This window comes from Motacilla alba, chromosome 2, assembly GCF_015832195.1.
Source record: "Motacilla alba alba isolate MOTALB_02 chromosome 2, Motacilla_alba_V1.0_pri, whole genome shotgun sequence".
Lineage (NCBI taxonomy): Eukaryota > Metazoa > Chordata > Aves > Passeriformes > Motacillidae > Motacilla > Motacilla alba.
The window spans coordinates 123316692-123340457 of NC_052017.1; the positions used below are offsets into that span (position 1 = coordinate 123316692).

Below are 23766 nucleotides of genomic sequence, written 5' to 3' on the forward strand. Positions count from 1 at the left end.
TGCTGGGACAACTAGTAGCAGAAATTCATATTATAAGCACAGTTTCCCCCAGTCCATCTGAAGATGCTACTACCTCTGTTCTGGTCACTGGGTACCAAGCACAGATGGGCTGAGGTCACAGTATCAAATCACCTGCAGGAATTCTTATGGCAGAATATAAAATAGAGACCCACGCAAAATTGCAAAGCTGTTTATGTATTGAGCTTGACTATCATACTTGAAGAACAGAAACTATTTTTTTATGGTTGGCTCGACAAAACTGTGATCAGGTTAAACTTTTGCAAGCTTCCAAAGAGCAGCTGTGTAGCCAGGTATGGAGCTAGGCTTTCCACATGTAGCACAGGTGTGGTGCAATACCATGTAACGCAGTGCTCCTTCAGTAACAAGATCAGACTGTATCTTTTTTGAAAGACTACCAGCTGATAAAAACTGGTAGAGGCTTTATGCAGAGGTTCTGTTTCACCATGATCTCAAAATGATCAGGCATTTGAGAGGAAAGAGTTACAGACTATATTAAACTATGCAGATTAGTAAAACCACAAGAAGATGGAGTTCTGCTTCAAATAAAAACAGCCCTTTAGAAAAAACTAATTTAGATACTGATATTTTTAAGTAATTAAGTGCTCTCTTCTTTGACAACACCCTTTTTGCCACAAAACTTGAAGTAGCACTAGACAAAACAGGTATCTGATGCATATAAATAATCTATATTTCTTATAGTTATTAATAAAAGACATCTTAAAATAGCCTTTCTTCTATACAAACCACTTATACAGCTAACACACCACATGAATAAGAGTCATAGGAGTTTCATTGTAGTGTAGTTGTCTTAGGGATATAAACAAAATATTTATAATTCCTCATACACACAATGCAAGCATATTACTATAAATGGAGAAAAGCAACACTTTCCTTTTTTCAAAATGTGTAAAATGAACGTTTTCATGCTTATGATGCTTATTGAGTTAAGACAAAAACTTCTAAATATATTTTACAAATAACTGTCAGTGATATGACTTCTCTCAGAAAGAGAGGCTTTGTGTTTTTGAAGACCTCAGTGATGCAACATTAAATACCACTGAAAAAACTAGAATATTTTAATTTTACAGCATTTCAATAAAATTATAGCTATGAACATAGCTATGATGTGTGTAATCTGTGTAACCATATATAAAGTAGCCCCATTCTTGCACGGTTTTCACAGATACACAAGTTACAAACCATGTACTCATTGACTTTTTTCTTTTTCTCAGCACAGATGGCATTTCAAGAGGAATTTTTTTGTGCCACAGCTAACACAAACCACAAAGAAATTACTCTTATTGAATATTGCCTGCTGTTGAGGAGTGTTTTGAAATTACACTCCATTTTTTAAGGGAACTGAAGAGCTGAGAACAAGCCGTGCATTCACATCAATGGCTAACACAGAGAGCAGCAGGGCTGACTGAATGCAGCTCTTCACCAACCAGCGCCTAACACTCGCTGCAGATTAGGGACACATTTTTCCTCTGTGCCACTTTTGAGGAATTCATTGAAATTTGCCTCGTAATGAGATCACTGTCTGTTGGCAATTTCCATCACACAGATAAAATTATGTAGCCTTTTGTACTACCAGTGGAAGAAGGTTTTTAGGAGAAGGAGGTGTACTTCAACAGATGAAGACAGATCTTCAAAGCAGTGCTTTGAATACAGGATTTCCTAGAGAAATGGGAAACTTATTTATACGTATATATATATACATATACACATGCACAAGCAAAGCCTCCATCTGAAGATAATAATTGCCTAAAGTAATACAGACTCCAATGTCAGGCTGTAGAACAACTTAGCTTTACCACACTTAATTGAAACATCAAATTTTCACACATTGTATTTTTCACTGCATAGCAAGTCCACAGTTAAAAAATGGAAAGTAACACTGGCCAAAAAGCCAGATTGCCAAAGTCACCAGCTGGTGTTAAAGTTCCCTCTTGTAACATTAATACTATGGAAACCTGGGAACAATGAACTCAGAAAGGATGACCAGGTGCTACAAAAGGTCCCACCAAAGAGAGTCACTTTTTCATGAGAAGTAAGCTTCAGCTTGTTAGGTCTATTCCTGTTAAATCACATCCTGCTCTCACAGAATCAATTATGGTAAACCAGGCCCACAATCACACATAGTTGCCATTATGCCCCATTGTGTGAGAATCATTATCAAATATGAAACATTTCAAGTAAAGAATAGCAAGAGCATGTTTCTTTATTCAGAAGATTAATACTCCTTCTGCTTTAAACATTACTGGAAAAAAAATACCTCGAGAGAAATGTTAACTAATCCAAAATCTGTGCTTTGACAAGAAAGTTTTGCTGGTAAAATCCTGCTGGATAGGCCCATCAGCATATCCAAGACAAGTGATGAAAATAAATTGTACTGGTCAGGTAACTGGTTCCTCTAGAAGCTGTAACTGATTGAACATGATGGTCGTGGGGACATCAGTAACACAGTCAAGTATGAAATACCTTGAAAGTGTCAAATCTGCACACAGCACAGCTCAAAGGAGAGAAATGGGGAAACTGACAAAGGTCCACTAAAAATAAAGATACATTATGCACAATTTCAGAGCAAATTTTTCTACAGCAAGGAATGCTACACTTCTTTTAAGAAACAATCCTGTCCAGCATATTGCTGTGGCGCTCTGGCAGTGGGGAACTCTGAACGGTAATGCCTGAGTCCATACCACCAGCTAGGAAATACAAGCTTATTTATAGGAAGATTAACCCTCCCAATGGTCAGCCACACCTAAAATGGGACAGCCCTACTCTGCTCCCCAGCACGTTTGAGACTTGATGCATCTCACCACTTGAAAGATGAGTTTCCAGCATTTTGCAAGCTGTCATCTGTATCAACATCATGAGAAGCTGGCTCAGCTATCATGGCAACAAACACTATGCACACCTAGGCAACTAACCTGAAGATGGCCTTCCAACAGTTTGATCCTAGAAGGCACCACACCATTTTGTAGCAGACCATGACAAGCAGTTTACTACCATCAATATCAAAGATAATAAGCTTTACTGACTGATTGGGTAAAATTCAATCAAGCTGCACACATATTTAACTAAACAAGTGTAGTAAACAAAGCAACAGTTTACTCTTTCCATAATTCACTGGTGTATATGTTTGGAGAAGCTATTTTTAAATGCGTGGTATTGCCAATTATCAGATTTTTTACAGAAGCTCTGAATTACAGGAATGACGTTGGGAATAGTTTTTGTTATATAAAAACAACTGATATCAAAGTTTCTAAGTAGCATGAGTACAGAAAAGGAAACTTAAGAAACAGGAGCACTCAACCTACAGTATTGTGAAAAAATAGGAGAAAATATCACACCTACATGAATAGCTGTTGGGCTAGCAGGGAAATTTAGAGGGCTCAGAAGCTCACAGAGCTACAGTTAGTAACTCTGAAGCACAGCCTGGTTTCATAGACTTTTGTTTTCACTCAATTAAGCTGAAAATCCTCAGCAGCCAACAAATAGTTGATGTCCTCTGAAGCTGACCCATCAATCCCCTCAGCAAAAATTGTGAGAGATGCAAGAAAGAAGCTCCCCCAAGAAAACTGAGGACTAGTCTAAAACAGATGGAGAAAAATAACAGAAGACAATCTCTGAATAAACACCACCTCTGGATAAACAGAAAAGCACAACTTGATCGGCAGGTTTTTCCCTCTACAAGCAGATTGGGAAGTCCTTCCAGTGAGGTTATCATAGTTAAACAGATACTGCTTTTGATCTTGAAGTCAGGCTCCTGGAGAGTTTTGGCTATGAAAATATGCAAATGTTTCCATTGGAATGCATGGTGCATAATCAATCATGCCCAGCAGGCCTTACAAATCAACATCACACTCTAATCAGAAGGCTGCCCAGAGCTATGTTCCTGGAGAGACTAGGCAAGAAAATCATTTAGGGATGAAAATACATCACCATCTGTACTATTTCTTTATAATGATGGTCAGGAAACATGGCTGAAATTCATTTTGCCCCAGCTTTCTGTAGCTATTCAACAAAGATCTAAAGAGACAATGTTGGAGAGAATTCCTAGAGGTATTTAATTTACTTTATTTCAATTATTTAATATATTTTTCCATTAAATTATAAACTAATTAGTAGATAAAATATAGGTACAGGAATAAAAATTAATTTCACAGTAATAGAACAGCTTTTTTAATATAAAAGCATGAGAAGATAGTAAAATCCAATATATTACTGTCATGGCAAATGTCACTGCTTAACAGCAGTGAAACCGAAGAGCATAGCAGCTAGGGTTTATTGCACAATAACTATTTTAACACTATAAGGAAGTGTTTAAGCAACTGATGTTTAGCTATGGCTTGTCCTTTAGCAGCAGAAACTATGTAGAAAAAGTTAGGCAGTTAGAAAATTTATCTTTTGTTCTTTTCTTCAGGGACAAGAGAGTACAGGAGGGCTGGGGAAAACGAGGATGATGTATCAAGAAGATAATACAAATTTCACAATATTTTGAGGTCATCTAGCAGAAGACTAATAAAAGAAAATCTGTTGATTTATTCAAATGCACCTTCCCATCAGAGGGGTAGAAGTGATGCATGCCTAGTACCTTCGGGAACACCTGAAAGGACCACCCCTCTGACACTACTGCATTTAAGTTCTGAAGGGTTTCCAGCTACCATTGGTCAAAACACTTCAGTCTTAAAAGGCTTTTAACACCACCACCATTTTCTGACATTTATTCTCACATCTCACCCTAAAAAAGGAAACTTCATCCCCTGCTCTCCACCACCCACCCTTCTATCCTCCTTCTTGCAAGAGGGAGAAGCCATTCCCTGTGTACCTGGCCTGCACTGGGTCCCTCCTCCCATCCTCACACCCACTGTATCAGCAGTCCAGGCTCTTTCATGTCTTTCTTTTTGACATGCTTCGGAACTCTGTGTCCATGATGATAAGTAACTGAAGAAAATACAAATGAGCAAGAAGGTCCTGCTAACTTCCACACCTCTGCCTACCTCTCTGATTACATTTGACCTCTACAGACATAGCTGTCTGAAATACTGGCAAACTTGGGCTTGCTTCTGCCCACTAGACAAGGTGATTAGTCCCACAGTGATACCACTCTCTCTTTACAAAATGGCCTTTCACTACTCAGATCCATGTGTTTGATTGCTGCTGCTTGAACTGGAGAACAATCAAAAGTGTATTTTTCTCTCTTCTACAGATAACATCTCATCTCAGAGATAACTGCAGTTCAAAGCCAGACCACTTTTTCCAAGACTGCAGTTCTTAATGCATAAAAACTAACAATAAATTCAATATTTAAAGGAAAAATAAAGAATTCAAGTTTCCTCATTATTTCAAATAATTCATTTGCTCAAGCTGAACAGTTTCATTTATGCTTATCTGCCTTTCAGAAGAAGGAACACAATTTAGCTCAGATAAATTTTGTTCAAAATGACCAAATGAAGAAATCTGAAAAGGGAAGAATTAATGCTGTTAACTGTCATTTAATTTCTTGCATTCCAAAAATAAAAATCATTATGAAAATGTCACGATCTCCTCCTGTCTTAATCCAAAAGACACTTCCAGTACAAGACATAACATAGAGAGAAACATCTGTAGTATTTTCACAAGATGAAATAAAAATGTAAACAACAGACTTAGAAATTCTGCATCCAATGAAATATTTATTTTACTATAATTTCCATGCACCTGACTACCAGGCGCACAAAACACTAGGACTCAGTTAAGAGATTTTAACATTTCTAAAATGTCAGAGTCCATAAGCAATAATGAAAGCCCTGAAGCTGAATGCCTCCAAGAAACATTATGGTGGTGTTTTGCTGAACTGTTAGTTACTTTAGATACAGCACCTCACTAAGATTTCCATTCTTATTCATTGAGATCCTTAAAACAGTTAAGAAAGGATGGCCTTTGTTTCATTTTGTGGAAAAAGTGAAGTAAATTTATCCACCTCTTAACATTTTTTCAGAGCTCTTTTGGACATACTCATATGACCTTGCTAGTAATGAATCCAAAGCTTTGATAAACTTCTGTCTCAAAATCACTTAAATATTGTCATGGGTTTAGTTGGATACTGCAAAATGTTATCTTTCACTTTGGCATCTGAAGTGAAATGGGTTCTGCTCAGTTCTACTAAGGTTTTAAAACAAAATAAATAACAAGCTTCACTTTCACTTATTACTACATACACCCTCTTTACAAAATAAAAAATTGGGGTTTTTTTGTAAAGAGGGTATATGTAGCAATAAGAAACTAAGACCATACTAAACCCCTTATTTGTCCCACATAATTGTAAACATTATCTGATTAATTCAAGATGACCTTCCACAACTGGGTATAACAAATCTGCAAAGGGGGGTGGATTTTCTCAACAGAAGAGAGGACAGTTGACCCAATGAGTGCTGCCAGGAGGAAAAGGAACAAGGAACCTCTGTGGAACATGCACCTCTCTCAGCACAGTTCTAGACAGAAGACTGGAAGGGGCCTCGAAAGAGGCAAGAAATGCATGGAGTCTTCTTGGAGACTTGGAGATCAAACTGTGCGGCTGAGGAAGAGAGACTGGGCGCTCCCCTTCATTACAACAGCAAATATTTAGGAAGATCTCCAAGCAAAGGTTTAAGTGTTCTTCCCGTCAGTTGTGGACAAATGGCCCAATAATTTACCCCAGTTTCAAAGCAAAACTTGAGCTTGACTGGAAATATGTAGCAAGAATGACCAAAATGTTTATTATGCTATTGAAAATAAATTCCAGGTTTCTTTCCTACTTCATTCTTTAGTTCTGCTAATGCCGGAGCTCAACCTGCATGTCTGAAAAGACACAACAACATAACACAGTAATTTTTATGCTCTCAACAAAATACATGCAGATGGTAAGAACAACTTTAGAAGACATCTTTGTAAGTGAACTTATTTCCTATCATCTTAAGTATCCTGTGCTCACAACTGGTGTCAAAATTAGCCTTAAGAAGGCATTAAAGATGTTTATTCATCCTCTTTTCCAGCTCATTGGGGAAAAAATATCCATCCCTCCAAGGAAGGATGATCTTGTAGCTACAGAAAATGGGGGCTTGACTACTACTTCAAGTGGATTATCTGCATGAAGTCACACAAAAATGCACTTAAACCCTGTACCTTAGCAGCCTGAGTTGTTAAGTGGAAATGCCGACATATGGCTTGAGCAGAAGGTCAGCCTAGGTGACTTCCTGAGGTACCTCCTGACCTACATGTTCTTGTGATCCTATTTGCTTTGATGAATGCGAAGGGCACTCAGACATTGCAAGGTTGATTACTAGTGAAAATCTCAAATAAGTATCTTAACATTTTCAAGGCTGTAATACATAGCATTTTACTACATATATATGGACTCAGTGCAAGTGACATCTATGACAGCCAGAGAAAAACATCAAGTGAATCTGTTAGGGATGATGTGGTAGAACCTGCTGGTTATGTTGGTTTTCAGAAAGCAAACTAACCACCTGTTTTGACAACAATTTTTTTAAATAGCATCATAAACTTGAAAGGCCTTTTACTGAATTACGTGCAAGTAAATTTACCAGGCAGATTAAGCAGAAATCTTTACAGACAGACTGATACTAACATGAACAAGAAAAAGAAAAAGCACTTGTCATCTTGCAACACAGAATACCCAATGAGTATAAAGTGTCTGCAAGTATGACAGTAAAAGATTTGAAAAATAAATTGCTAGCAGGTAAGATGATTTTGTATCTAATTTAGAAGATTACTTCTCAAGATAAAGCTGAGTCAACAATCTCCTCCTCTTAAGACACATCCTTTTCTCCAAGTACCTCAGCTGCAGCACATTCTAAAAGGAAAAACAATGCAAAAGCACTAGCAAGTCCTACTCTGCACATGCTCTCATTTTCTGCTACTGGTGTTTTTAATTTCCTAGCAAATCTCTCAAATAGGAAGGTTGTGCTTGGCTTCTGACTGCCTGGGCATAAACACTAGACTTAGCAGTTCATAGTGCTAAAGTTTACCAAACTTGTATCTAATGTCCCATTAAAAAATGCAGGGAAGAAACAGGAATAAAGCTTAAAACAAAACACAACAAAAAAATCAAACTCACCTTGCTGGAGGCACATCAATATTTGAAGAAACAACCTTGCGCTTCTGTTCCAGAAGACAAACAGAACGAGTGTTTTCCTTTTCATGCTCATGAGCTCTGTTAAGTTTTTTGGTCTCTGCTGTTTTTAAATCTTCCTCCTTTGTGGTGAACAGGAGAAACTGTTGGTCGGGCAGTTTTCGACTGATGTCACTTTTTACATCCTCCTGTTGAAATGCATGGAAGGTCATTTCACGCTTGATGTTGGCTGCCTGAAAAATTGAAAGCAATTATTAAATTTTCCTTTAATTCGCCTAAAATGGGAAAACAACCCACTACCCACAGGCATTTGCTTCTAATTAATTATTTGAATTAGTGAATACCATTTCTTTGTCCTTCATAAATTCTGAAACTGCCATCAATTTCTCAAAAATGTGAAGAAGAAGACTAGCCAGGAAAATAAGCAATTTTTGTCCATTTGATAAAGCTATCAATCTCTTTATGTTAAATCAAAAAGGTATTTGTATCAGAATGTCAGAAACCAGATTATAAACAATATATCTTTAATGCACACACATCTGTGCAAAAGAAATACTAGCTGCCTTTCTCCTAAAATTGAAGGAAATAAAGTCAGAATTTTTTCAGATTAAACATAACCAAAAAATTAAAGCGCTTCCTACAGCCACATACTGGATTCTTTAAAAGCTGTATTTGTAAATGAGGGGTTTTCCAGGAGCAGAAAAATAATTTGCTGTGATCCAATTCATCTGCCAGAAGGCAAAGGGAGCAAGTGATGGCAGCAGGATCTCTGTGAGGAGCCATCACAGAAGAGGGACACACACCCAGGAGCAACTCCAGGTAGTCTCTTTGCCAGCACTTCCCAGATCTTCTGGTCTGCCACCTCCCACAAGCAAAGACTTCCCAAGCAAACAGGTGTCTTAACAAATACATTACCACTCTGGAATACAATGTGCTGGTGTTTACAAAGCAAACTATTGCAGGGTTGCAGGGAAGACCCTGAAAACTCATCAGAACCAACCCACTCCATCTTCCCAGCAAGCAAAACAAAGCACAGGACCTAGATTTTCCTGTGAAATCCATTCCCTGGCTAGTTACACTTCCCTGGCCAGCTACAGTTTCACGGGGGCAGACCTATTTGTGAGATGACCCCTCTAACCAACCCAAACAACCAAGCAAAATATGGCCCAACAAAGTGGCACTTCTCCTGCCTTGAGCATAGGTACTTCCACACCACAGGCACTTGCTCAGAGAAAACCAGGTGCCTTCTAGAGCTGGCAAACTGGATTTTAAAATATTTGTAAATTATTGCAGATCTTCATATTGGAGATATCCAAGCTGTATTGGATAGTACTCAGCACCATTAAACTGAAATTCCTATGTCAACTCTTCCAACTTATTCCTCCTTTTCATCATCCAAAAAAATAATCAATGTATTTGTGAATATATTTATGCAGTAAAATATATTCCTCTCTCCACAGATCTCTGTAAATTTCAAACCTTGGCAGTTACAAAAATGGTGCAAGCAATTTTAAGTTCACAGGAAAGATACTTGCCACAGTAGTTTTGCTGTATTCTGTAAGGGTATCACATCATTAATGCGTAACTATTTAGGACTGATGATTTAATTGTTTCTAGTGCTTCCACTAAGGGGCTTTTAGCAGTTGCTTCAAGAACAAAACAAGAGTTATTATTCTATGAATGTAAACAGTAGAAAGAATTAGACACTTTACACTTCTTCACACACAAACAGATGACACATTACCAAGAAAATCTGCCTGGAAGACAAAACAGTCAGCATGTGATCACACAGAATTAGGAGAAGACATATAAACAACACAAATTGAATTCTGATTTAATGATTTTTTAAAAAAACTTCTTAGATTTACAATAAGCTGTTTTTTGAGTGCCTGAGAATCACTGAAATGCTGAGTTGCCTTCAATTTTCATTAAAACTGACTTGCAAGCAATGCACTGAAGTAACAAAAAAGCCTGAAAATACCCACGTTCCAATATCCAGCCCCTAGAAATTATGTAACGCCAAACAAGGGTATACATAAGACTTGATTTCCATCCCCTCCACTGCAGCATGTTCTTCCCTTACGTGACCACACTTCCCTTCTTCCGTGCCCAGGATTTCCATCTCATCCCACTGCAGAGGAGGCTTCTGTGCAGGGCAGGAGCAGCTCCCCCCGCTGTGCATGGCAGGGGTGCTGATGTGCCCAAGTACTGGGCAGCACCAGCAGTTGCCTCCTTACCCTCTACAACCCTTAATGTGGAAAATGAGAGCACAGGAGAGGGACAGCCTCCTTTATTTCCTACTCTGAAATGCCAGACAGAACTCAGTTTTCATCAGGATGATTTTAATTAATCTTTTAATGGACTAAGTGCATGACTGTACCAAAGAAAAAAAAAGGTATTTTTGTCTTCTATTTATGAAATTTTAGGATTTTACTCAGTTTCAGCAAATACATTGTGCCATACATTGCTGAGTTTTCTTTACAGACCTAAGCAGTGACATCAGAAAGTTACAGGCTCAGACTACAGCTGTAACATAAAGCCAAAACCAAAAACAGCAGAATACTTTCACTGTGATACCAGGTAATCTGTTCTTATATATCAAATTTATCCACATCCAGTTCAAACACATTTCATATGCCAATATGCCACAATTAATAGTCAGCCCCATGCATGCATATGGAAGTGAGGAAAGACAAAAACCACAGAGCAAATGCTCAGGTTGCAGAAGCAGCTCAGGTTCTTCAGCCAATGGCCAGAAAAAGCAGAAGACCAAATCCAACGCTTAGACTAATTCTCTTCCTCACCTTCTGTTTTCAACAGATGCTTGGAAATACTAACTTCTTTCCAAACTTTCCCTTGACAGTGACTACATGTAAAGAATCTTCTCTGCTTTAGAAGCAGGTGATCATGAGAGAAAGCCAAGACTTTGGTGGGCTTTCTCCAGTAGCTTTCTCCTACTCCACGTGCAATTTTTGTATTTTAATGTCTGTGGAAGCCACTTCCCCCTGAGACACCTGTCTGGAAGTGTATGGTGTCTTTTGCTGGAAATCCAACCACCTACACAAGCAGCCATTGATGTGAGGAAGTGCTGAGGGCCACAGTCATTTGAATGATCAGGTTCCTCACTCCCTGGCAAACAGTGATTAATGACCAGGACACCTCAGATTTCAAGCTCTGCTTCACCAGCACTCATAGTTCAGAGATAACACAAATAACTTCCAATACATCTTTCCAGACAGTTAACTGTTCTGTCATATTTTATCAGTAACTTTATTTTTTTTAATAGATCCTTAATATTCGTTAACCTACTTGAGTCTTGTGGTGGTCCTTCAAGTCCAGAACGTTTCAGCAAAAATTCTGTGGAAGATCTAGTCGAACCTGCCTAGGCCTGTCTCACAGACAGACAGAACGTAAGACTTTGATACCATTTTATTTCAGCTTACTTCCAATACTTCACATTTCTCCATCCTTTGCTGTTCTCAAATTCCATGATTACATTATTCCCGAATGGTTCAGCTTTTCTTGCCCTCCAAATTTGCCATATAATTGCCTCCAGTATCAACTACTGGTAAAATTTCTGTCCTTTTCATGCACTTGATGAATTATCACTCATAAAAGCCACTTGATAATAGGCTGTTTTTCTATGCAATTCACTGTGTATTTTCACCCTTAAGCCATTAGCAACCTTCAGCTTACTTTCAACAGAGTTCTTAAAAACCTGGCCTCAGGCAACCACATCACTTGGAAGTTCAGTCACAGAAACAGGAGCTATAAACCACTGTAAATTAAAAAAAAACTAGTTTTGTTTCTCTCTGCAGTTACCTCCACCTGCAGTTACCTCCATCTTTGTCAATTTCCCCTCCATCACTATTGGGCAAGAGAGGCTTTTGATACCGTGCTTCTTGGACACAACCGTATTACCCAAGTCTTCCCCACTGGAGCTCAAGCATGGGGCAGTGCCAGAACTGAGGTCTGATGTGGCATTACTCCTTCAGTAATCATCCTGCAAAAACTGAAAACCATTTCTAGCTTTGGTTTCTAAGTAAAAACTTTATTAAGAAAGCCTTTCAATTTCTGTTTCGAAGTCGTCAAGACAATCATATACATTTAGATTGAGGGTTTTACTTTTAAGTTAAGGGTTTTACTTTAAAGCTTGATTCATTATTATTAAACGTCAAAGTTTAATAATCCATGTGGCAGCTAAGTTATTAGCACAGTTACTATTTTCAGCAGTATATTAATAATTTTTCATTGCAAACCCTATCTTAACCTGCCTATGGACAGTTTTATGTGGTGGTATTTTGTCATAACCAAACTGCTGGTCCTGAACTCCTCACCAAGACGACGTGTTGCAATGGAAGTCCCGTCCAAAATTATTAATTATTAATATTAAAAATTATTAAGCATTAATATTAAAAATTATTAAGCAATATAAAATTATTAAGCATGCTTGACACTGACACAAACAGAGGAATTTACAGAAGCGTTTCACTATTCCTTACAAATGATGTGCAGGCTGCAATTTTTTAGTAGTTTACGTCTTAACTTATGTGCAGTCAATTTCTGCCCTACCCAAGAGCACATCCTGATAAGACGCTGACATTGCAGTCAAACCTCAGTCTCCTCCAATTTCAGTTAAATTTCAGCTTGCATTTTACCCTGAACAGCAAAAAATTATTGATCAAAAAGACAATTCAGGCACTGAATTGCCTATTCAAAGGATCGGCGAACACTAGAATCAGTAGACCTATCACATTTATATGGAAACACAGAGACTCAGATTTGACATATCATGTATGTCACCCCTTGAGTACAACCTCACTGGACTTTATCATCTTCCCTTGCTTATGATACACTGCTGCTTAAAAACTGGAGTTATTTATTTTCAAATAGCTCACTAGCATTTAACAGGCATTAAGATGTCTGTGTTTCCGATACAATGGAAGGCACTGAACTCCCAAGAATACTAGCACTGTGACCCAACTGTATGGAAATACATTTTTCAAATGTGAAAACTGACTCCTACCGATGTTCTTTCAAATTTCCTATTTTTTTTTTTTTTTGGTGCAGTACCTGTGGATTCAGGTGGGCACAGCAGGAAGAGAAACATAGTTTTTAGCAGGCTTTGTAACAGACTACATAGACAGATGGAAATACAACAAACCATTGAAAGAATTGACACACCACATACCATGCCTACTTTGCTGACAGTTTTATTAAACATCTCAAGGGTTGATTTCCACGTGGCAGCTGCCCAGCACAAGAGAGCACTGCCTCCCACTCCTGTGACTCGATGAAGCACCTTCCACAAAGCAACGCCGATTTACACCAGATGAAGAAGATCCTATCACAAGTGTGACTGCATCTGCCTGCCAAGAAACAGGCCTGCAACCACAGCCTCGGCAGAGAGAGACTGGCAGCTCACTGCCAGGCAGCACAGCAGTGAGAGCCCAGCAGGCCCCCTTAACCTTCTGGGGGGACACTGGATAACTTCTACTTCTCCTCATAATGTCTGCTGGCATCTGGAAGGACTAAGACATATGAGAAAGCTGAGCATGTCCCTTCCACACACACTTTGAATCCTAGAGGATTGTGTAAAGGAAACAATCTTCCAACTGTGGCCTATTTTGTGCCATTATGTTTTGTTCATAGAGATAACAAAGCTAATTTTACAATGAAAGCAAAGAAGTACCTCTAAAAACCAATAAAACTATTTTACAAGGCAAGTATCTGTAGAAAACCTGACTGCATCAAGTTCTCTATAAACAAACACACTAGTAGAAATACATTTTGGGAAGCTAGCTCAGAGTAATCCCACTGTTATCTTAATAATCCTGAAGCCATTGTCAGGTATTCATTTTTGTACAAACTTCTTTTTCTCCCTCAATCCATAAAGCTGTATTTCCTTTACCTCACCTACACACCACTCTAACTGGACTTAACTCCAGTTTCACTTCATTCCAAAAACAACAGGATCCCTCACAAGCCACACTAGGCTGTTTTCCAGAGTGGGAGAGGCAGGGTTGAGGGGTGGTGGTATGTGTGTGGGGGTGTAGCATGCTAATTAAAAAACACATATCAAAAAACCCCACTCCAGCAGCAATCACCCAACTCACTGCTCCAATTCTGGCTATTTGCATTGTCAATAGATAAAAAACTTTAACAGTGAGTCCTAGGCCTATGCACAATGTTAACACTACATAGCTGATAAAGAAGACACAATTTCGGACGTGGATTTTTGATTTCCATCCGATTTATGATGTAATCAGCTGATCTAATTCCATCAAAAAACTCTTTAGATTAAACACCAATTAAAAAACACCAGATTAGACAGATTAGCTATGAGATGGCTTAGCACCAGCCAACCTGCTGTATAATTCTGCTGCTTTTCATAAAGAGTTTTTTGATTCTGGCTTTGTGACCACCTCTTTCCATTTTCTGAAATAGATGTAATCATCCTAAGTGCTTGGGACTGCCAATAAAACTCCCAACTGGTAAGAAAACAAAAGTTCCAGGATTTTTTAATTAAACAAGGCTTTAGCAACATTTTTGATCCATTACAGAACAAACAGGCAGCTCAATGGGGAAGTGAAAGAAGGAATCAATATATTTCAGCCTAGCATGTTAATGGGAAACAAGAATGAGATGTGTATATGTAACATGACATACATTTAAAATGTTCAGCCAAAACAAGGGCTCAATAAATGCAAGGCCCTTTTCAGGCCAGCCTGAACAGCCAGGTGAAGCTCTAGGGACAGACATAAGCCACTTTTCTCAACAAGAAAGAAATCAGGAATGAAGTTCACAACAAAACACAACAAGCAAAAATGAGAAACACCAAACCTGCTACCAAAATTAAATGCAAGTAAAAAATATTTAAATTAAAGCCCTGGAAGGACAAAGATTTTGGTTCACTCATATTGCTTTGTACAATATTTCCAGTTCAGGTTCCTGTAACAGAGGGGTTTTTTTTACATTAAAAGGCTCTAATTTTTGACATTCAAAAACAGTGTCCTCACTGGAAGGAAAGAATGCATCAAATTTCCATTTTGCCAGAAATCTCTATTCATACTGGAACACAAAGAGATAAGACAGATTCTCATAATGATGCTTGGAAATAATCTGCCCTGAATTTCAATGTATTATTACATTTTCGAGTATACTTTGCATTTAATTACTTGCTTCACCAGCAGTTGCTCATTACACATAAATCACGTCAATCTAATCACTCTAAGCATTTATAAATTGTTGGTCTCTAACAATATAGAACATAATGCATTTTAAGGTCACTGTAAGTGTTCTTTACAATATATAGTACACATTAATGTACAGTAATATACTATTAATCTTCAACCAGGCTAGGACAAAGTCCCTGTCTTCATTAGACCAAACATAGAAAATCATCCATAGAATATATTTTCTATGTATTAAACCACAATTCTAAGCATGTTAAGTTGCCTGGATTCACAATACAGTGTTACGCAGCAAGAACTGGAGTCAGCAAGCAGTTTCTACCCTCCCATCATCCTCATGTGTATGTCAGCACCCACCTGGGTAAACCTAACTCATCTACAAAACCCACATATCCCAGTACCAGTTTAAGGTGTTTCTGAGTTATAGAGAATCTACCCAGATCAATGACAGAAACTTTCACTCCACATTTGAAATCCAGTACCCAGCCAGGTACTTGTTATACACCAAAAAACAACCAACTTCTGACATCTGAAATACTGCACTAACTGGCACAGGAAGCATAAATGTTATTAAAACTGGACAGAAAAGTCTTACTAAGATTACAAGGGGAGACAGCAAGGAACACTGGGAATTCATGGTCCTTCCCATAAAGCATTTTCAGGTCTGAACAAAAATTATTCAGAGATATTTGTGCCTTTTTCTCTCTACCACATCAACAAATGAATGAAGATGTAGAAGCATGGTAGCTTTCTTTCCCATCCCATATGCAGGCACAGTACGTTCCTCACAGAAAAGTACATGACATAACTTCTAACATTATCAGACACCAATCAGTAACAGTTACCAAATTTTAATACTAATTACTGAAAGCGTGCATATTCAAAATTTGTTTGCAATGTTTAAGTCTCAAAGAAATAACTCTGTGTTCTGTGTTCTGGCTATGCTGTACACACAGGGGTGTGACCTGCAGTGACCACCCTGCAAACTCGGCTACCTGGGTTCCAGCTGGACATTGGCCCCCAGGCTTGGCATCAATGGATCTCAACAGAGCTATTTCTGCCCTGTTTTCCTTTTCTTAAATAAAACAAGTGCCTGAGAAACACACCATCTCTAAGCATCTAAAAATATAGATGCTACCTTGGAAAGCCTTAAACAGGAGGAAAGTGGAGGGTCACAGTTGCAAAAACCAGGTTAATTTTTTATTTAGGAATTCTGTTGCTACAATCTTTGCCAAGCATGCTCACCACTGAGTGCTTGCTACTCCACCATGCTTTTAGCAGGACTTGCAGGCCAGGAACAGGCAGTCATAACTGCCTTCCCAATTACTGGTTGCACAAAAAGCGAATTTAAAATTAACTAAACCAATTATCACATAGTTTTTTCTCACAAGGACCTACGTGCCTGCCCCTGCAAGTGGGAAGGAAGGGTTCCTGCCAGGCAGAAGGTTTCTCTCATCTCTCCTGCAGTGAAAGCAATGTCCAGTGCCACCAGAGCAGCCTCTGGCCACACAGAGAACAGATGAGGGCCTGGAAATGTGTGCCCTGGGCTGGTCAAGAAGAACAGGAGAAAAGAGGAGGATACACTTGGGTCTTGCTGGTCACCTTTGGGGAAGTTTAAAAAACCCTGGAATAGGATAAAAAAACCCAAGCATGCTAATGTGGGGTAGTAGGGAATTCTGTTCTTATTTCTGTTGCATTACTAGGTGTACTTACAAGCTGCAAGTAGTGAGCAACATCAAACCAGGTGTTCCCAGTGCACTGACTGAAGTTCTGAATCCTCAGGTCAGGGTATTTTTTATAGTATGCCTATGAATATCTGTTTTCCATGAAATGGTGATTTTACTTGTAAGAGATGCAAAAAGAGTCCTAGAACCCAGTGGTAAAGTACCTACTGTCTTTGCTGCCCCTAATTTTGATTGTCTAGATTGTCTAGCTGTTGTCTGTACACAACAACTTATGTAGCTTAATACAGCTGTGTGTATGGACTATCTTACTGATATATCAATATGGCCTTCACTAGCTGAATTTCATGTGCAAATAAAATATCTTTTAACTATTTCAAGACCATCGCTGAAGATGTACAAGACACTCCACCTGTTTCTCTCTTCATCTGCTGGTGGTCTGGGATCAGCAAGGACGGCAGCAGCTGAAAGAAATACTACCACTTCTATAATCTCATTCAGGATCAAGTAATGAAGAGCTCACAAAAATCAAACTATAGAGCCAGTGGGGAACTCCCCACACCTAGCAGAAGGTTTTGTAAATGTTGCCTCACTGCTCCTCAGCAAAAAAACCCTTGATTGGTACATCTGCCCTCCTTCATCCTCTTGAAAGCCCTCCTTCCTCCTCTTGACTGGACAGAAATATATAGTAGGATATTTTTAGAGAAAAGGAAACCAAGTTGGCTTTATTTTCAAGATCTCTTGCAATTAAGATACAGAGGTGTGAGATTTCTGAGGTCAAAAGTTATTGTATGACTTTGAAAGCAGCCAGCTGAGATACTGCAGATCTTAGATCACTTAAAAGGGTATGGAAATGCAATCCATTTGCCTTTACATCCTGAAACTTTGCTCTTTTTTATTTGTTTGTTTAAATTACAGCATTTCAGTGAAATTAAACCAAGGGAGTTCACAGATGTATGCAACTGTTTTAACTTCTGAATGAAATAGGTGCTGTGAACGAAAGGGCCAATGCTGATCCCTGATGGTGAAAGCCTGGAGGAGATATTACAAGACTAAAATTAAGCACAAGTCCTTATCTCCTCTAACAGATCTTGAGCCTGGAAGTAGAAAGCACGATCCCTCAGCGGAGTAGAACAAGCAAGAAACACTGCTTCCAGTAGAAGATTCTCCCAAGTCTGGGTTCAGCTCGAGACAAAATCATGTAGCAGTTTTTCGGTTCAGATTAGGAGAGGTGCCCAAAAAATGAGTTTATTTTTGTGTCTGACTACACAATAAACAGTATCACAGAGTTACAACTCATTACCCCTGGAAGCAACAGAATAACACCAGTAAAAACATGCAGAGGTGAAAGGCCACCCTCTCCAGCTGCTCCAGAAAATAGCCCTCTATCAAACCACTACAGGGATGCAATATCTCACAGGAGAAAAGCCTTCACAAAGAACCTGAAGGACCACCAGGCTCAAAGTAAAGTACAGTCCAACTTCCACAGGGCCTCTGTCCTCTAAAGGATGAAGGCTTGCTCCATTTCTAACCTTCTCTTTCCTCCATATGCCTGTCCTAGCTGTGATATCCCATCTTTTCCTCTGCTCTATCAAGATGCTTGGCAAGCCCTTCCTTGATCCACCATAACTGAAGGACACCACAGAGTCTACAGACACTGCTGCACGTATTTTCCACTGTTTCAGTAACCCACAAAAGCACATAATGAATTCTGGCACAACCACAAAGCTGCTTGTGAGTAACAGGGAGCTGGAGGAAAGGAATAATTTACCCTTTTTGGAACTGATGAAACATAAACTCCACAAACTCCAGTTTGTGGCACATCCAGTGCCCAGGCACAAAGTGCTCTATGCTACCCATGTTGCTGCTCCAGCAGATGGACCTACCAGCATGGAGAAAGAAACACCTGCAAGACCAAGCACTTCTTTCCTGCTCTGAAAAAGTAGGGACAATTGTCTGAAACAGTGTTGGTAACACATATTGAAACAAAATATCACTGTAAATCCTTAGCAACCACCAATTCACCCTTATTCATTTCACTGCTTCTTCTGAATAGCTTGGTAAACCAGATGTGAACGGCTGTCCATGGCCTTATGGATCACCACTGACCTAGACCAGCAAGGACTGCATCACAGTGTTCTCTTTAAAGTATTTTAAAGTAGAAAAATCGGATTTTTTCCTCTGGAGGTACTCACATTTCTCATCACTGCATTATAGAAAGAAAACTGTTGAGAAATATGAGGTAAAAAGCATTTTGGATCCAATGAGAGTTTTTTAATACCATTTAAAAGGTATATGCATACATACATAAAAGATCAGGCGGGCTCAAATGTTTATCTTGCCAGCTTTACAAAGTCCAGTTTCTAGAAGTGATTCTACAATTGTGATTCTACAATTTGCTCTCTATGTCAGTATGATGCAGGAATCAGTCACCTCATGTGCTGAAGCACAAAATAAAATTTAAGTAACCATCCAATCTTGACTGCTTGTTTTAACAGCACTGCCCGTCTAAAGTTCAAACAATCTTTTATCCACCATGTAAAAAAATGCATGAAAGATGGTAAAACACTGAGCTACATAATTTCACACATCAGTATCTGATCACTGGGGCATTTTACCTTCCCTCTGATTCTGTGTTTAGTGATCATAACAGTCTTTTACAATAATTAGGACCACTATGAAATGGTTTTAGTCCTAGTAGATTTATACTTGTGTTCAATTAATTGGGCTGAAATCCTAAATCTGCTTAAGCTAGCAGGACTTTTCCATCTACTTCAGCTGGGTCAGGATTTTATGGAAATTAGACTCTGTATGTTTTGAAAAACACAAATAAAAAGATCTGTATTTTTATTCAAAGTCCAAGCAACAGAAGTTGCTCAGTTTCCTGTCTTCATTAGTTTTGTTGTCAAACAACAAATACCACCCACACATGTACTTTTTAATACAATACGACAAATGTCACTGCAATAATCATTTGAGATTGGAAAGTTTGGCAAGGTGCCAGAGTAGTGAAAGTGATCCTATCACAGATTGTTCAGCAGCAGCAGTGGTAACATTAAATTCCTGTGTGCTCTGCTTGGCAACATGCTACAGTGAAAAACATGAACACAAGTTCATGAAATTAAAGCTGATTCCCAGAGGAGCTAATGAACGTTCTTTTCATTCACCTTCTATTTCCTGTTCAATTTTTGTAAATAAATAAAAACACTTAAGAGTTTCTCTTTTGACCTATTGTCCTTCTGTAGTCTTTGGGCTGGCCTTAAGCTGCAGTATTAGTCAAGCTGCTCACTATTTTTAGAAATAAGCAATTCAATAAATCACTTGAAAGTATTATAAAGCCAATGTGGACTCATTCTGAGAGAATTAAAAAAAAAAAAACAAAAAAATCATTGCTCAATCCACACAGTATTTACAAAGCAGACACCAGCAAGGACCAGCATGCTCCTGGCTGGCCAAGCAGCCAAACTCTCATCTTTGAGGCACCGATTTATCCCACAGTCTACTAAGACCTCTCTGGTGCTCATGTAACAATGGAATTTCTAATTTAGCAGCTGGAAAAATAGAGTAGGACTTGAGGGTTCAAAGCTGATTTACAGGATTCTTAGACTTCTCCGTAACTTTGGGTCTGAAGAAAGCTTGGAAGAGCACAGGATCAACAAAGGCACAGATGGTCTGTGCATCTGCACTTGTCACAGGACACATTACAAATGTTAATTACCAGCCCATGAAAAGCACTTTCTCAATACTTAGTTTTAAGATGAAAAAAAATGTCACTTCTATCTCCAAGGAAGAACCGGGGAACAATAGGCTGGCTGGTCATCCTCACCTTGATCCCTGGGAAGGGATCACAAGACAGGGAGGAGTGGGTAATAGACCTGACAGTCATGCTGCCACCCAGAAAAACCTTGACAGATTAGAGAAATGAGCCAACAGGAACCTCAGGAAACCAAACCAGAGGAAATGTGAAGTCCTGGACATGGGGAAGGACAATCCCAGGGAGGGACAATCCCAGGTACTAGTTTGTGCTGGAGGCCACCCAGTTGGAAAACAGTTTTGTAGAAAAGGTCCTGGGCTCCCAGGACACGAAGTTGAACATAAGCCAGCACTGAGTCCTTGTGGCAAAAAGCTGAACCATGTCCTGCACTGCATTAGACAAAGTATTGACAGCAGGTGGAGGGAGGCGATCCTGCCCCCCCTACTAAGGCACTGGAGAGGCCACACCTGGAATGACGAGTTCAGTTCTGGGATCCCAAATACAGGAAAGACATGGACACACCAAAGAAAGTGCAGCAAAAGGCCACCAGAACGATTTCAACATGGAAAAGAAAAGGCTTTGGAGAAACCTTATTACAGCCTTCCAGTACTTCCAAGGTACAAAGGAAGGAGAGGGACTTTTTATATGGGCAGATAGTGACAGGACAAAAAGCAATGGTTTTTAAATGAAAAGAGGGCATTTTTAGAGTAGCTGTTAGGAAGAAATTCTTTACTCAGAGGGTGGTGAAGCACTGGAACAGGTGCCGAGAGAAGTGGTGGATGCCCCAGCCCTGAAGTGTTCAAGGCCAGGTTGGATGGAGCTGTGAGCAACCTGGTCTAGTCAGTGAGTGACATCCTTGTCCACGGCAAGAGGCTTGGAACTAAATTATCTTTAAGGTGTTTTCCATTCCAAACTGGTCTATGATTCTGTGATTAAGAGACTGGATTATCTCCTGTGAGGAGAGGTGGGACTCTTCAGCCAGGAGAAGAGAGGGCTTAGGGGAATCTTAAAAATGTCTAGAAACGGAAGGAATAGAGAGAACAGAGAGCCAGGCTCTTCTCAGTGGTGCCCAGTGCCAGGACCAGAGGTGATGGTCACACACTGAAACACAGGAGGTTCTCTCTGAACATCAGGAAACACTTCTTCATTGTGAGGGTGACCCAGCAGTGGCACAGGTTGCCGAAACAGGCCATGGAGTCTCCCTACCTGAAGATATTCAAAACCCATCTGGACATGGTCCTGGGCAATCAGCTCTACATGACCCTACTGGAGCCGGGGGGTTGGGCCAGGTGATCTCCAAGGGTCCCCTCCCAACTCAAACATTCTATGACAGAGACTGAGAAGCACATCTCTATCCACTGGTACATACTGAATACCTGAAGGCTGTCAACTGATCACTCTCAACTGACCTCATTCTAGACCAAAAAGAATATGGCATATAAAGATCAGAACTGTTAGTGGCTTCACTTTTACATAGTTACAGTTTTCTAATACAATTCCTTTTAGAGGCAAAGTGGTTGTTTGGTTTGTGTCCAAACAACAACAACAAAATTACATGAAAAAAAATCCCCAGCAAATTAGTCCCATTCATTCTTTATTAGGGGAGAGTGGAGAAAAAAAATACTATCTTATTTTCTCACCAGTCTCACCAGTCTTTTCTCTCTGCCCCCAGTAATCTGTATCATGTATTATAAACTTTAAACTTTTTTCAAAAGTAAGAAAAGAAAAAAATCCCAAGTCTAGCCATGAATTTCCCACACCAACTTCACTTTACAGGTTTTCACTCAAGAACAAGAAACTGAACAAAGTTTGAAATTTAAAAATTAATTAACTTTATCTACTTACTAAAATATGGCTAAGCTGCTGGTGTTTATCTGCCTCTCTCATCTCACGCTTTAGTTGTTCCTCACAGTCCATCAGTGTCCATTCATGTCTCGTGTTACTCTTTGCAGAACTGGGCACACCAGGATGATGCTTGTTCTGAGTTTGTACACAGCTTAGCCTAACAGGCTCCAAGTTCAGGACATGAGCTCTGGTGTTCTAATAACTAGCAGTATTTATAAAAATAACATTATTATCATTAGTCTGAAAGGAAACATTTTATTTTCCTCTTAAGTTCCTAATGTGTCTTGCAAGGTCTCTCCTTCAGTAAGCAAATTTGGTATTTGAAGCTTGTATTTTGCAAATTGCCTCTGAAAATACATCTGCACACACACACAAAAGCTAAATGAAATAACACTTGCTAATCAAGCAGGAAAACCCACTTTTTTTGTCCAAAATCAGTATATAGCCCATTCAAACAGCAAAGCTGAAAGTCTGATTTAAAGGACAGTAATGAATTCACACCTGCCTTTAGAAAGAAGGAGCAAAAGAGAAGAGAGTGAATTCAATGCAGCTGAACAACACATAACTAAAAGGCAACTGATTTCTTCCACACAAGCTCTAAGGATTCTTCTGCATCCCAGATATCACACAGATGTCTTTATCTTTAAAAAACAAAAAAAAAACCCAAACACAACAAATAAACAAACAAAAAAAAAAAAAAGGGGGGGGGGAATCAACCCAAAACCTAACAAACCACAAAAATTTTTCATGAACTCCAACCAATGTGTGACATCTCCACTCTGAAACCTCTGGATCAGACTTGTACATGCTCCTTACTTTGCACCTGTCATAAATTTCACTTCACAAGATGGGTGAAACTAAACCAAATGTTAGTGTAAGCATGTAGTTAAAGTCTTGCTTACACTGCTTGGGCTTTTGTATTCCTCTACCATCACTGCACAGCTCTCTGGGCCTTTAGTTTTCAGACTCTTCATCTGATCATCTTCCATAATTTTGGAGCGGGATCAAATCCACTTGTGGAAAATTCATCCTTCTGAACTATGCAGAGGTGCTCACAAACAAGCCAATATCTGGAACTGGTAGTTCCATGGGTGAGGACTAGATGCAGCACCCATAGTCAGCTGGATTAGGAAATGTCCTGTGTCCATACTCTCA

General features: G+C 39.2%; 1 protein-coding gene across 2 annotated transcripts in view; it reads right to left on the reverse strand.

The window, feature by feature from the left end:
* The window catches only part of ZNF704 (zinc finger protein 704), a 102034-nt gene that overhangs the window by 74428 nt on the left and 3840 nt on the right, over positions 1 to 23766 (reverse strand). For both annotated transcript variants that reach the window (XM_038127726.1, XM_038127725.1), the window contains exon 2: positions 8123 to 8370. In XM_038127726.1, coding sequence (XP_037983654.1) covers positions 8123 to 8370 — 248 coding nt within the window. The remainder of the gene's footprint in view (positions 1 to 8122; positions 8371 to 23766) is intronic.